Source organism: Mya arenaria, chromosome 4 (assembly GCF_026914265.1).
Source record: "Mya arenaria isolate MELC-2E11 chromosome 4, ASM2691426v1".
Classification (NCBI taxonomy): Eukaryota; Metazoa; Mollusca; class Bivalvia; order Myida; family Myidae; genus Mya; species Mya arenaria.
Genome location: NC_069125.1, coordinates 72,559,813 through 72,574,788, shown reverse-complemented (window position 1 = coordinate 72,574,788; position 14,976 = coordinate 72,559,813). Strand labels below are relative to the sequence as shown.

Sequence of the window (14,976 nt, the reverse complement as noted above, 5' to 3'; positions counted from 1 at the left end):
ATATCATACATGCCATATCATCCAGCGGGGAAAAAATCCCCCGGAATTTCGATCCATCCCCCAGCCGGGAGATAAAAATGTCCTGATTTAAAAAAAAAAGACAAGGTTTTCAAAGCAAAATATATGTCAATACATTTTTTCGAACTTGCGTCTAAAAATACTTTGAATTTTTGCCAACTTAGACCTGTTAAAAAAATCCCCCTGAATACAGTAGAAACTCACTAAACTGAACTCCACACTTTTTTCAGAGTCCCGGTTTTCCCATTCTATTTTCAATGTAAAAAAACCCCTACAAAACGGAATTCTGGATACCGGACAAAAAATCGAGAAAATTTGTTAGTTGTCAATGTAATTTTACCTCACAAAACCGGACATATTATATTCGTTCCAACATGTCAAAATGATTTTGTGTATTAGGAATTTGCGAATCGCGTGTCAGTTTTGTTTTGACGGCCAGTGCGTCGTTAAATATTGCACCTGTGATGTTGTGTTAACTCGATAATTGATTATGATGATTTCGCTGTGAATTGACTGCTGCATGATAATTAAACTTGTGAAAAGAAAATTGATTGAAACATTAGTTTGTTTGTTGCAGAAAATAAAGAACTAGAAACGGTTATTAAGTGATGATTTTGGAGGGTTGTTTCATCTAAAGACTTCAATGATTGAATCAAATTAGAGCGGTGCGTTAATTAAACTATCAAACAAACTCAACAAGCATTAAATTACAGATAATCAGATAATTTGTTTGTTTGTTTCTCAAATCAAGAACTTTGATTGGTGATGAAGTGGTCATTTTCGCGAGTTGTTTTATTTTAAGACTTGGAAAAAAAGATGATTTTAAAAACGCAGAAATGTTTCATTATATATGTTTATCACTTATGTTCATGTGCTTTAATCATGTCTAAACGTCGAAGAATTGAACTGTCCCTAAAGGACAAAATATTTTGAGTAAACTTAATCCGTACATCAAATCCTCACTAAACCGGAATCCTCACTAAACCGAAAATTTTGCCCAGTCCGGACCTTGTCCGGTTTAGTGAGTTTCTACTGTACTACCAAAATCCCCCTGAATTTTCAGCCTTTTTGAAAAAATCCTCCTGAATGGTCTCCAGAAAATATGGCATGTATGCGTTATATTCATTAATGGTTCCTAGAATATTGGTGCATGTTGTGACTGATGGCGGTCAAAATGCCACCAGGTTCCATGTATGCCTCAAGTCTAGGTTATCTGTATGCCTCAGGTCAAGGTTGCCTGTATTGGCCAAGTCTAGGTTGCCTGTATTGGCCAAGTCTAGGTTGCCTGTATTGGCCAAGTCTAGGTTGCCTGTATGCCTCAAGTCAAGGTTGCCTGTATTTGCCAAGTCTAGGTTGCCTGTATGTGCCAAGTCAAGGTTGCCCATATTGGTCAAGTTAATGTTGTCTGTGTGTGCCAAGTCAAGGATGTCTGTGTGTGCCAAGTTAAGATTGCCTATACTTACCAAGTCAAGGTTGCCTGTGTGTGCCAAGTCAAGGTTGTCTGTGTGTGCCAAGTCAATGTTGTCTGTGTGTGCCAAGTCAAGGTTACCTGTATTGGCCAAGTCAAGGTTGTGTGTAATGGCCAAGTCAAGGTTGCCTTAATTGGCCAAGCCAAGGTTGTGTGTATTGGCCAAGTCAAGGCTACCAGTATTGGCCAAGTCATGGTTGCCTGTATTGGCCAAGTCAAGGTTGCCTGTATTGGCCAAGTAAAGGTTGCCTGTATTGGCCAAGTCAAGGTTGTGTGTATTGGCCAAGTCATGGTTATCTCTATTGGCCAAGTCATGGTTGCCTGTATTAGCCAAGTCAAGGTTGCCTGTATTGGCCAAGTCAGGGTTGTGTGTATTGGCCAAGTCAAGGTTGCCTGCATTTGCCAAGTCAATGTTACCTGTATTGGCCAAGTCAAGGTTTCCTGTATTGGCCAAGTCAAAGTTGTGTGTATTGGCCAAGTCAAGGTTGTGTGTATTGGCCAAGTCAAGGTTATAAGTATTGGCCAAATCATGATTGCCTGTATTGGCAAAGTCAAGGTTGCCTGTATTGGCCAAGTCAAGGTTGTGTGTATTGGCCAATTCAAGGTTACCTGTATTGGCCAAGTAAAGGTTGCCTGTATTGGCCAAGTCAAGGTTGCCTGTATTTGCCAAGTCAAGGTTGCCTGTATTGGCCAAGTCAAGGTTGTGTGTATTGGCCAAGTCAAGGTTGCCTGAATTGGCCAAGTCATAATTGCCTGTATTGGCCAAGTCAAGGTTACCTGTATTGGCCAAGTCAAGGTTGGCTGTATTGGCCAAGTCAAGGTTTCTTGTATTGGCCAAGTCAAGGTTGCCTGTATTGGCCAAGTCAAGGTTACCTGTATTGGCCAAGTCTAAGTTGCCTGTATTGGCTAAGTCAAGGTTTCCTGTATTGGCCAAATTAAAGTTGCCTGTATTGGCCAAGTCAAGGTTGCCTGTTTTGGCCAAGTCTATGTTGCCTGTATTGGCCAAGTCAAGGTTGCCTGTATTGGCCAAGTCTAGGTTGCCTGCATTTGCCAAGTCTAGGTTGCCTGCATTTGCCAAGTCAATGTTGCAAGCATTTGCTAAGTCTAGGTTGCCTGTATTGGCCAAGTCTGGGTTGTCTGTGTGTGTGCCACGTCAAGGTTGCCTGCATTTGCCAAGTCAAGGTTGCCTACATTTGCTAAGTCAAGGTTGCCTGCATTTGCCAAGTCAATGTTGCCTGCATTTGCTATGTCTAGGTTGCCTGTATTGGCCAAGTCAAGGTTGTCTGTATGCCAAGTCAAGGTTGCCTGCATTTGCCAAGTCAAGGTTGCATGTATATGCCAGGTCTAGGTTGCCTGCATTTGCCAAGTCAGTTTGTGCCAAGTCAAGGTTGCCTGCATTTGCCAAGTCTAGGTTGCCTGTATTGGCCACGTCAAGGTTGTCTGTGTGTGCCAAGTCAAGGTTGCCTGCATTTGCCAAGTCAAGGTTGCATGATTGTGTGTGCCAAATCTAGTTATGTGTCTTGTTATGTTCTATGTTCCCATGTTCATGCTCTTTCTTATGTTTCCAGGTTTTGTCTGTTGATGGTACTGTCATCCTTAAGTTAGCATAATGGGTCAAATGTTACCATGTTGTGCCTATTGCAGGTGCTGGTCCTAATGTTACCATGTTCTGCCTTTTGCAGGTGCTGGTCCGAATGCAACCATGCTGGTTCTTGTGTAGGTGCTGATTCTTATGTTACCATGTTCTGCCTATTGCAGGTGCAGGTCCTAATCTTACCATGTTGTTTTTTGTGCAGGTGCTGATTCTAATGTTACCATGGTGTGGTTATTGTGAATGCTTGACCTAATGCAACCAAGTTTTGCTTATTTTGGTTGCTGGTCCTAATGTTGTGCCTAGTGTTATGTTACCAAGTTGTGTCAATTCCTGATCCTTATACTGTTTTGTGTTGTGACTTTACCACTGCATGCTTTACCACAGGCAACTCTTGACCCAAATGGTACATAATATCTTCTAGGTGTTGATCCATGTCTCCGGAGTGGTGTTCCTCACTCTGCTGGTCAATGCCACAACCATCTTCATGCTGCTCAGAGTTCTAGGTATGTGCAACTGTTTATTACTATTTGAAGCCTTAGGAAAAACATTTTAATAGTGCTATCAATAAAAATACCAAATATTTACACCCCAACTTCCATTCCTTAAATGAACTGCCTTTCAGCGAATGCCAATTATCACATACATGTAAATTGAAAATAGTTTATCTTGTTATTGTTTGTATTTTGTCAACAGGCCTCACAAATTTAAATCATCATGTTAGAAAGTGTTTCTTTATGATATGTTAAATGTATTGTCGTCATTAGCGTTTTGATTTTTATGTGTAAAAGTGATTTGAAGTGATTCATTTTCCTGCGTTATTGTCACAAAATATGATCAACTGCTAGTTACAGTCAGTTGTTCTAGTTACAGTCAGTTGTTCCATTTATAGAATTGATGGGAAAGAATTAGTGTAAGGTTTTGTGAAATGAAATATTTTTGTAACAATTCTGGAAAGAAAAAAATGGGCTATTTGTGTAAATTTGAGAAATGAATTGCGTGATTGATGTCATTATCAGAGATATGAGTGCAGTCAGGCTGATAAGTTTGCATGGAGTCCTTCGGAGCACTTTAACAAGCCCATCTGTGTTCATACCCTGATAATGACATCAATCCCACATCTCATTCCTTAAACAATAAACCTATATTCTATAAAACAAAAACAAAAAAACAACAAAAAACAACAACTGTGCATTCTATTTTTCAAAGAAAAAAATGTGATTATCCTACCCTTGGTGTCATTGTCGTCAAATGCAGGGCCTGCAAAGACTTTACCCAATGCCATAACTTCAACACTGTTAAAGATATTTGAATGAAACGCGATTCACATGTTGCCAAGAAAAGAACCAAAAGTAATTAATTTTGCTCATGTTCAGCAAGGCCCATAACTCTAGCTTAAATAAATTTATACCCCTTGTTTTACGGAGAAAAACAAAAAGATCAGGAATAGCGTTCACTCTGTTGTACTCTTGTTTTCCATTGATATTATTATATGGTTGTCCTTTTTGTGCAGTCTGCATTACAAATAAAGTCTGCTTTAATAATCAGACAATGCTTGTTATATAAATATGTTTTCTTTATGTGTGTGTATATTTCTTCTGTATTTCCAGCAATTTTAAGACATTACTGTATACTGCAGGAGGATAAATAAAATTGGAATCATAAAAGTGACAGGCTGGAAAATAGCTGTCTGATATTTTTATGCCCCCTTTTGAAAAAAGTGGGGTATATTGTTTTGCACATGTCGGTCGGTCGGTCGGTCGGTCTGTCTGTCTGTCGGTCGGTCGGTCGGTCGGTCGGAATACCAAATGGTTTCCGATCAATAACTTGAGAACGCTTTGACCGAGGGACCTCATACTTGGTATGTGTATTGGTCATCACCAGCAGATGAACCCTATTGATTTTGAGGTCAGTGGGTCAAAGGTCAAGGTCAGTGTGACCTTTACATGAAAAACGGTTTCCGATCAATAACTTGAGAACGCTTTGACCCAGGAACCTCATACTTGGTAGGTGTATTGGTCATGACCAGCAGATGAACCCTATTGATTTTGAGGTCAGTGGGTCAAAGGTCAAGGTCAGTGTGACCTTAACATGAAAAACGGTTTCCGATCAATAACTTGAGAACGCTTTGACCCAGGGACCTCATACTAGGTAGGCTTATTGGTCATGACCAGCAGATGAACCCTATTGATTTTGAGGTCAGTGGGTCAAAGGTCAAGGTCAGTGTGACCTTTACATGAAAAACGGTTTCCGATCAATAACTTGAGAACGCTTTGACCCAGGAACCTCATACTTGGTAGGTGTATTGGTCATGACCAGCAGATGAACCCTATTGATTTTGAGGTCAAAGGTCAAGGTCAGTGTGACCTTAACATGAAAAACGGTTTCCGATCAATAACTTGAGAACGCTTTGACCCAGGGACCTCATACTAGGTAGGCTTATTGGTCATGACCAGCAGATGAACCCTATTGATTTTGAGGTCAGTGGGTCAAAGGTCAAGGTCAGTGTGACTGTAAGCTGAAAAAAGGTTTTCTGATTGTCCATATTTTATTTTCTTATATAGTAGACAGTAGAAATTTATATGTCACTAAATGCATGAGTTGAAGTATCAGTTTTCAGTGAACATCTAGTTTAATTATGCCCCCCTTCGAAGCAGAGGGGTTATATAATTGCTTTGCACATGTCGGTCGGTCTGTTGGAAGACCAAAGCTTGTCCGAGTGATAACTCAACAATTCCCGGACCTATGGTCATCAAACTTGACATGAAGATTAGGTATGACCAGTAGATGACCTGCCTCATATGCATCCAATGACAAATCAGCTGTCATTTCAGTCCATGCATATTTCATTCAATTGTCCAAATATTTCTGGCAACTTGGCGCTCAGGGGGCATAATGTTTGACAAACATCTCTTGTTTTACTTGTTGTCTTCTGGGCCATGTTTAAACATGGTTATTGAATTTTCTGAGACTCTCTTCACCTCTCTGCAGCTATGGTGAAGATTTATACCAAGCTAGCAGACCTTGGCAATCCAGGCCAGATTTATGAGGCTATTTTGCAATAATTGTATAAAAAAGTGGCATATCTTGATCGAGGAGGAAATGAAGTGTCCTCTAAGCCACAGAGCACTTGACTTATATTACCTCATGACCTGCATTATCTTATACTACAGAAATATGGATTTAAAAAAGTAATGGTAAAAAAACATTTTTGCATTGGTTGTAAAAAGTAAATTATTGTTTGATTGTCTGTCCTTGTGTGGGTCCAGGAGCGCATCTAGTGACCCCTCCACCAATTATTTTTGTAGAGATATACAATCAAATGCCGAAATGCACCATTTTGTCCTAAAAGTAACCAATTTTTCCTTGGGAGTGGACCCCAAATGTCCCTTGCCACGTTAAGAGTCAATTTTAGGATTCCTGGTGAAGGGGCCGCACTCCCCAAGGTGCTCCTCTGAATGTGCGCCCTGTAAAGACAAGTCCTGGATCCACCCTGCTATAAGACTCATTTAAAAGAGATTCTATTTTCATGAGTAAATTTATGCAAATAAGGGCAAATAAACACATGTCTTATTTCACAATATTACAAAATGGTGTTTTTTTGTGTTCAGGCATGAGTGACTTGTCCCCAGCCAAGCGGATGGCCATGGCCAGTGCTCTGCGCTACCTACAGGACATGAGGGAGAAAACACTGAACATGCTCAAAACAGATAGGTACAGCCATTAACACTTGTTACACATTCATTCATACAGTCAAAAATAAAGGTCTATTAACAAGTTTAACAATTGTCTGGTTAGCTCACTGGCTTCTGATCACTTTGACCCGAGTTTGATTTCCCGGCCTTGGCATATGAGAGTTTGGTTGGCGTCACCAAGCCGGACAATAGGGTTTTCTCCGGGTTCTCTAGTTCCCCCACAACACAAGACCACACTCTTGCACAACATCTTGCCAATGAGAGTGACTTAGTATAAGTTATTATTAACTATTATGTATTTGACACAATACCTGGACAATCGTAGTACTAATACTTAACATATGATGACAAAAAGAATGCAAAAACTCGCCCAATATCGACCAAAGTTTCTGCCATTTGGATTGGCTACTAAACTCACCAAATAGGGATTAGAGGAATTAACCATTTTTATTGGCTGTCCAAACTTGTAAATTAAAGACAGCCATTTTGTTTTCCATCTTACTGACTGTTTTGAAAATTGTGTGTCTTGTTCAAAACATATTTGGAATTACTAGCCTATAAAATACTTCAAATGCTTTGTACCATTTGATATTTCAGTTGTATTTAACCTTTATGTTGATTTTATGAAAAATACTTATTTGGAAACCAACAAAATGGATGACGAAGGTAAAAAACATATTTGACTGTTTTGTTTTGAACTTACCACATAATTGCAAAAAGATATGCTTCCTCTGACTGTACAATGCAATCAGCTTTATTCATAAGTCTGTGCAATGTCACTATAAAGGATGTATTAGGTTAACAAATGCATATGGCTCACATAAAAATGCCTATATCAATAAAAACATTTACATTTGCTCACAAAAAAGGTCTGTTAAAAAATGTACCTGGCTCACTTAAAAAAGGTCTATAAGCAATTTTACATTTGCTCACAGTAGAGGTCTGTAAACAAATGTATGTGGTTCACAATCAATGTATGTCCCTGACAATAAAGATCTGTTAACAAATATATGTGCCACACATTAAAATTTGCGTTGATAATAATTTATAATGCTCACAGCAGTTAACATGACTTTACATGGCTCACAATCAATGTCTTCTTAATATTTACATGGCTCATATTATTAATATATTATTGAAACTTAAAACTTGAATTAATAATATACAAATCAAGGTCTGCTAAACATGGCTCACAATCAATGTCTGCTAATTGTTTTCATGGCTCACAATCAATGTCTGCTAATTGTTTACATGGCTCACAATCAATGTCTGCAAATTGTTTACATGGCTCACAATTAAGGTCTGCTAATTGTTTACATGGCTCACAATCAAGGTCTGCTAATTGTTTAAATGGCTCACAATCAATTAATGTCTGCTAATTGTTTAAATGGCTCACAATCAATGTCTGCTAATTGTTTTAATTGCTCAGAATAAATGTCCGCTAATTGTTTAAATGTCTCACAATCAATGTCTGCTAATTGTTTTTATGGCTCACAATCAAGGTCTGCTTATTGTTTTTATGGCGCACAATCAATGTCTGCTAATTGTTTAAATGGCTCACAATCAATGTCTGCTAATTGTTTAAATGGCTCACAATCAATGTCTGCTAATTGTTTAAATGGCTCACAATCAATGTCTGCTAATTGTTTAAATGGCTCACAATGAAGGTCTGCTAATTGTTTAAATGGCTCACAATCAATGTCTGCTAATTGTTTAAATGGCTCACAATGAAGGTCTGCTAATTGTTTAAATGGCTCACAATCAATGTCTGCTAATTGTTTAAATGGCTCACAATGAAGGTCTGCTAATTGTTTAAATGGCTCACAATCAATGTCTGCTAATTGTTTAAATGGCTCACAATCAATGTCTGCTAATTTTTTAAATTGCTCAGAATCAATGTCTGCTAATTGTTTAAATGGCTCACAATCAATGTCTGCTAATAGTTTAAATTGCTCAGAATAAATGTCTGCTAATTGTTTTTATGGCTCACAATCAATGTCTGCTAATTGTTTTTATGGCTCACAATCAAGGTCTGCTAATTGTTTTTATGGCGCACAATCAATGTCTGCTAAATGTTTTTATGGCTCACAATCAAGGTCTGCTAATTGTTTAAATGTCTCACAATCAATGTCTGCTAATTGTTTAAATGGCTCACAATCAATGTCTGGTAATTGTTGAAATGGCTCACAATCAATGTCCGCTTATTGTTTAAATGGCCCACAATCAATGTCTGCTAATTGTTTAAATGGCTCACAATCAAGGTCTGCTAATTGTTAAAATGGCTCACAATCATTGTCTGCTAATTGTTTAAATGGCTCACAATCAAGGTCTGCTAATTGTTTAAATGGCTCACAATCAATGTCTGCTTATTGTTTACATGGCTCACAATCAAGGTCTGCTAATTGTTTACATGGCTCACAATCAAGGTCTGCTAATGAATTCATATGGGTCACAATCGAGGTCATTTAGCAAATTCATATTACAATCAACGTCTATTAACAAATTTACAAGGCTTATAATCAAAGTCTGTTTACAAGTCTGCATTAGTCACCATAAAGGTCTGTTACCAAATGCTCACATAAAGGAATGTACATTAAAGAAAATGTCCATGCAAATTGGCCAGGAAAAAAACGAATAAAAATATATGAGAAAGAGGAGAGGACAGCAGTTTTAATGACTTCAAATGTCCAGAGTATTACTCAGATAATTGAGTTTAATTATTGGGGTCGAATTACTGTCAATGGATAACTCTTTACTGCATTGTGATGATTTTATTTGGTCTCAGGAATGGAAAAGTCCTCTGTTTTAAGGGTCTATTTTTGCAAAGGAAGTAATTTGTGTGTTTGGCTTTGATCCTGGTGAAATTACAGAAGATTACAGTATTGTTTTGGCTGATGGCCTTGTCCATGTTGTTTAGCATTGTATTGTTATTCAAAACAAGACCAAAAACTTATTTATTAGTTATAAATATTGGCCATGTAAGAATTTTGTACATCTCAGAAATTTTTAGGGTAACTAGAAGATTAGTCTAGTATCTGAAGTGCTATTGTATAGCATGCATTATAGAAGATTGTTTAAAGTTTTACTTGCATCAGGTTTGCTAAATGAGACAATTTACTTGTTTTGACTGAATTTGACCACACAGGAAATGGCTAAAAAAATAAGTGCATTTTTGTTTGTTTGATAATTTTGTCCAAAATGGAAAAGTCAGTAGAAAATGTATTACACAATCCTTGTTTCTCCTTCACACTTTCCCAAATGGCAGGCGCTACGATTTTCAATCAATATCTGTTAACCAAACACATGGTAGATCACAGGAGACCATACATGTGATAACGTCCTGGACATCCGGGATTGTCCCGGAAATCGTAACTCTGTCACGGAGTCACCTAGGGTGCATGTTTGTCCCGGAAAGTCATAAAAAAAATCGGAAAAAAAATCTCGGAATCGATTATCTTAATTTTACCAATGTAATTCAGCTGGTCGTAAAACATAGGACATGTTGACACTAATCCGTTAATTGGTACGTGTGTCGTCGAGGTCATCATCAATCACCCGATAATTGATCTATTGGCCTATTGTTGTGCTTAACAAGTCGGGGAGGGTTCTTGTATACAAATTCATTGTTTTCATATGGATTTGTTTGGTCTTATGAATGATAGCTTTTAATTGATGAATTTATATTTTTCACACATTTTACCGACAAACTAGCATGAAGGTAAGTTCAAAGAAAGTGACAAAATGAGTAAAAAAACAAAATTAAAACATCCCATATTCCATTCAAATTTCAATGTCGATACGTCGCTATACTTTAAACAACTTTAAACAACTTACGCATCCATAAGGAATTTTAGTGTTTTTATACAGCCGATTGTTGACACGTTTCTATCAAAATTATATGCATCTCCAAACGGAAAAAAGCTCATCGACTGGAAAATCTTCTTGATCGTCTGGAAAATATTGTGTGTCATAAATTGCCAACGTTTTAAATGTGATGAAAAAATAAATATTTTGTAACGCATGTTCTCAAAAGCGTAGGAAAACAGGTGCCCGTATAGTTGTTTATTTCCTGTTTTGATGAAACCGAAAGTAGACTGCATATCCTCCTGGTTAGCACTTCATTTAAAGCCTGGGAAAATATCCAGTGGTTTTATTTTTTATTTATTTAAAATGCAGAAAAAAAAACACCATGTCAAGTAAAAAATACGTCTTGGCAGTCAAAATAGGTACATTTTCCCGACGTTGAAAACGACTAAAATAGCCCCAGATATGCTCTAGAATGCACCACAGACGTTCCCCATTCAAAAAAAATTCTGAGGGGGCATGCCCCCGTAACTCTCTAGTGCGCGTTGACATTACGACGAGTGTTCCGGAATCGACCCAAGAAATTATCACATGTATGCAGGAGACACATTTACACAAATTATGTGCTTGCAGTTATCCATTCAAGTACTGTTGAAATGAAACCGTTTGTCATTTAGCCTACTGCTAATACTGCCTATGATTACATGATATTATGCTGTGTGTATAGATACTAACATCATTCTGTTTGTGGATTACCAAACTGTTAAAAAGTACCATTACGGTTTAAAAACAGTTCCAAAGATCACTTTAGTGGCACATGAAGAATGCCAAAAATTCTTGTTTTAAATGCACAAATTTTGCTGACTATATAACAAATGTCCACGGCTCACAACAGTAAAGGTCTTGAAATAAATTCCAATGCTCACAATTTAGGTATTTTAAACCAATTTCCATGGGGCTCAAAGTCTTGTAATACATGTACATACCATTTTTGGGGGTAAATTGTGTACCTAATTCTTTACACTCCTTACAACACATATATTGAAGACCTTGTAAGACCAAAAATGTTTGAGATTTAAAATGATTGGTTAATAAAGAGTTAAAAACAGCTCACTTTACCAAAAAAAAAAAAAATATTATAAAAAAAAATGCATAGCATACTTGTTCCATCAAAATCTAAATGATCCACTCATTTCTTTCTTGCATACCGGACGTGTGTTTTCGGTCATGTGACCAGTGCTGGAAAAACCTGTCTTACACCCCCAATGTAAGATGAGTCACGCGCAACAATGCGGCACTTCTGATTTCTTTTATTGTATGGCAATATTGTGTTCAGGTTCCTGGCAGATGCTGAGTGGGAGACGGTTGAGAAGCAGACAGAGATCATCGACCCCTACAGGACATCTGAGGAGGAGGTAGGGGAATTTAACTTGTGCCATGATACATGGAGCTTTTGGAATTGCTGTGATCTAGTAAAAAATGGTCTTGTATATTATCACAAACACAGCTTATCTGTTTTTAACCAGGTTTTCAACGAAAACCGGGTTATTAGAATGAGGTTGTCGTTGGGCGGGCGGGCGTCAAACATTGGTTTCTGTTCAATAACTTTAGTTAGCATTGATAGATATTGACGAAACTTGGTGTGTAAGTTGCTTATGTGAAGAGCTAGCTTGGAATTGCTTTTGAGTGGGGAAGGGCGAAGGTCAAGGTCACTATTACTTAAAATAGAAAAATGGTTTCCGCCAACAGTAATTTTCAGTTACGTCTCTTTTTGATAAAAGTAAAGATAAAGTCATACAACAAATTAATTGGCTATAATTTCTGATTGCCCATAACAAAAACCTGGTTTCGTCGCTTCTAGTTTAACTTTATAAACCTTTTTGTTGTTTTTTGCTTAGTTCTGTATTATTTTAAGCACTGAATAGTGTATAAAAGAGTATAAAAATTGTCCATATAGTTTATCCTTTACATATTGTCAATGTTTTCTGAGTTTTAAGTTCATTGATAGTAGATGATATAATTAAATATAATGTACTTATGTGACCAGGTTGCAAAGCGGAAAGAGGGTAATGATTGTGTTGTGTATTAAACTCCCGACTTGTTCTTGTGTCCCTGTGACCTCCTAACCATTGTTGTGCTGTCTTGTGATGCTTCTAAATGGCGACAAAGTTACAGTAGTCACTCTGACTGTCAAACAGTCCAGCAGTCAATCCATGAGTCTGTCCGCTAACATTGTGTTAGCTGCAACTGAGTCAATTTCAATCAGATTTTAATCACACATTACAAAACTTTAAGTTTTCATGCTTTTCGCCTATGTCAGCCTTAGTTGTCCATGGAGCCCAATAGAGATTTCACAGGAATAAATCTTGTCTCAACTTTGTCTCTTTCCATCCAATTGTCAGTAATCAAATTTCACAGAATATGTCTCAAGATATATTATGATAAATGAAAAAGTCCAAAGCCATATATTAACTTTTTGTTCTTAACTACTATCATCTATTCAAATTACCTACACATGATACAAATGGCCATCAATCTGACAAGGCCAATTTGAGGGATTTGTTAGGTTCCTGTGACAGCTCTTGGTATTTTGTTAAATATTGTCTACTAATATTTCTTGCTACCATTTCTATTAAACTGTAATCAGATAAAGCTTCATGCAGAGATATAAATAAATTGACTTAGATCTGGGAGTATCCTTAAATACTAGGACCTGAAATCTGTCCTCAAACATAACCATTTGTACAATTTGTAAATGACAAGAAGAATGAAGTTATGCTGCAAAGATGGGGGCATTTTGAAAGAGTTCTTGTTCTGACATTCTCCCATCTGCCCAGGACCAACCATTGTCTTTTACTTTTATATGTTGAAGTTTCTCTCATCTGCCCAGGACCATGTACATTGTCTTTTGCTTTCTTATGTTGGAGTTTCTCCGATGTACATTGTCTTTTGCTTTCTTATGTTGAAGTTTCTTCTTTCTGCCCAGGACCAACCATGCACATTGTCTTTTACTTTCTTATGTTGAAGTTTCTCCTTTCTGCCCAGGACCAACCATGTACATTGTCTTTTACTTCCTTATGTTGGAGTTTCTCCTTTCTGCCCAGGACCAACCATGTACATTGTCTTTTACTTTCTTATGTTTAAGTTTCTCCTATCTACCCCGGACCAACCATGTACATTGTCTTTTACTTTCTTATGTTGGAGTTTCTCCTATCTGCCCAGGACCAACCATGCACATTGTCTTTTACTTTCTTATGTTGAAGTTTCTCCTTTCTGCCCCGGACTAACCATGTACATTGTCTTTTACTTTTATATGTTGAAGTTTCTCCCATCTGCCCAGGACCATGTACATTGTCTTTTGCTTTCTTATGTTGGAGTTTCTCCTATGTACATTGTCTTTTACTTTCTTATGTTGAAGTTTCTCCTATCTACCCCAGACCAACCATGTACATTGTCTTTTACTTTCTTATGTTGAAGTTTCTCCTTTCTGCCCAGGACCAACCATGTACATTGTCTTTTACTTTCTTATGTTGGAGTTTCTCCTATCTACCCCAGACCAACCATGTACATTGTCTTTTACTTCCTTATGTTGGAGTTTCTCCTTTCTGCCCCGGACCAACCATGTACATTGTCTTTTACTTTCTTATGTTGGAGTTTCTCCTTTCTGCCCAGGACCAACCATGTACATTGTCTTTTACTTTCTTATGTTGGAGTTTCTCCTATCTACCCCAGACCAACCATGTACATTGTCTTTTACTTTCTTATGTTGGAGTTTCTCCTATCTACCCCGGACCAACCATGTACATTGTCTTTTACTTTCTTATGTTGGAGTTTCTCCTATCTACCCCAGACCAACCATGTACATTGTCTTTTACTTTCTTATGTTGGAGTTTCTCCTATCTACCCCGGACCAACCATGTACATTGTCTTTTACTTTCTTATGTTGGAGTTTCTCCTATCTACCCCGGACCAACCATGTACATTGTCTTTTACTTTCTTATGTTGGAGTTTCTCCTATCTACCCCGGACCAACCATGTACATTGTCTTTTACTTTCTTATGTTGGAGTTTCTCCTATCTGCCCCGGACCAACCATGTACATTGTCTTTTACTTTCTTATGTTGGAGTTTCTCCTATCTGCCCAGGACCAACCATGTACATTGTCTTTTACTTTCTTATGTTGGAGTTTCTCCTATCTACCCCAGACCAACCATGTACATTGTCTTTTACTTTCTTATGTTGGAGTTTCTCCTATCTACCCCAGACCAACCATGTACATTGTCTTTTACTTTCTTATGTTGGAGTTTCTCCTATCTACCCCGGACCAACCATGTACATTGTCTTTTACTTTCTTATGTTGGAGTTTCTCCTATCTACCCCGGACCAACCATGTACATTGTC

The 14,976-nt window shown here is 37.7% G+C and overlaps 1 protein-coding gene across 3 annotated transcripts in view; it reads left to right on the top strand.

Moving 5' to 3' along the window:
* Positions 1 to 14,976, top strand: part of LOC128229773 (sodium/hydrogen exchanger 10-like) — a 216,996-nt gene that overhangs the window by 161,803 nt on the left and 40,217 nt on the right. For all 3 annotated transcript variants that reach the window (XM_052941592.1, XM_052941593.1, XM_052941594.1), the window contains 3 exons: positions 3,502 to 3,583; positions 6,689 to 6,791; positions 11,913 to 11,991. In XM_052941592.1, coding sequence (XP_052797552.1) covers positions 3,502 to 3,583; positions 6,689 to 6,791; positions 11,913 to 11,991 — 264 coding nt within the window. The remainder of the gene's footprint in view (positions 1 to 3,501; positions 3,584 to 6,688; positions 6,792 to 11,912; positions 11,992 to 14,976) is intronic.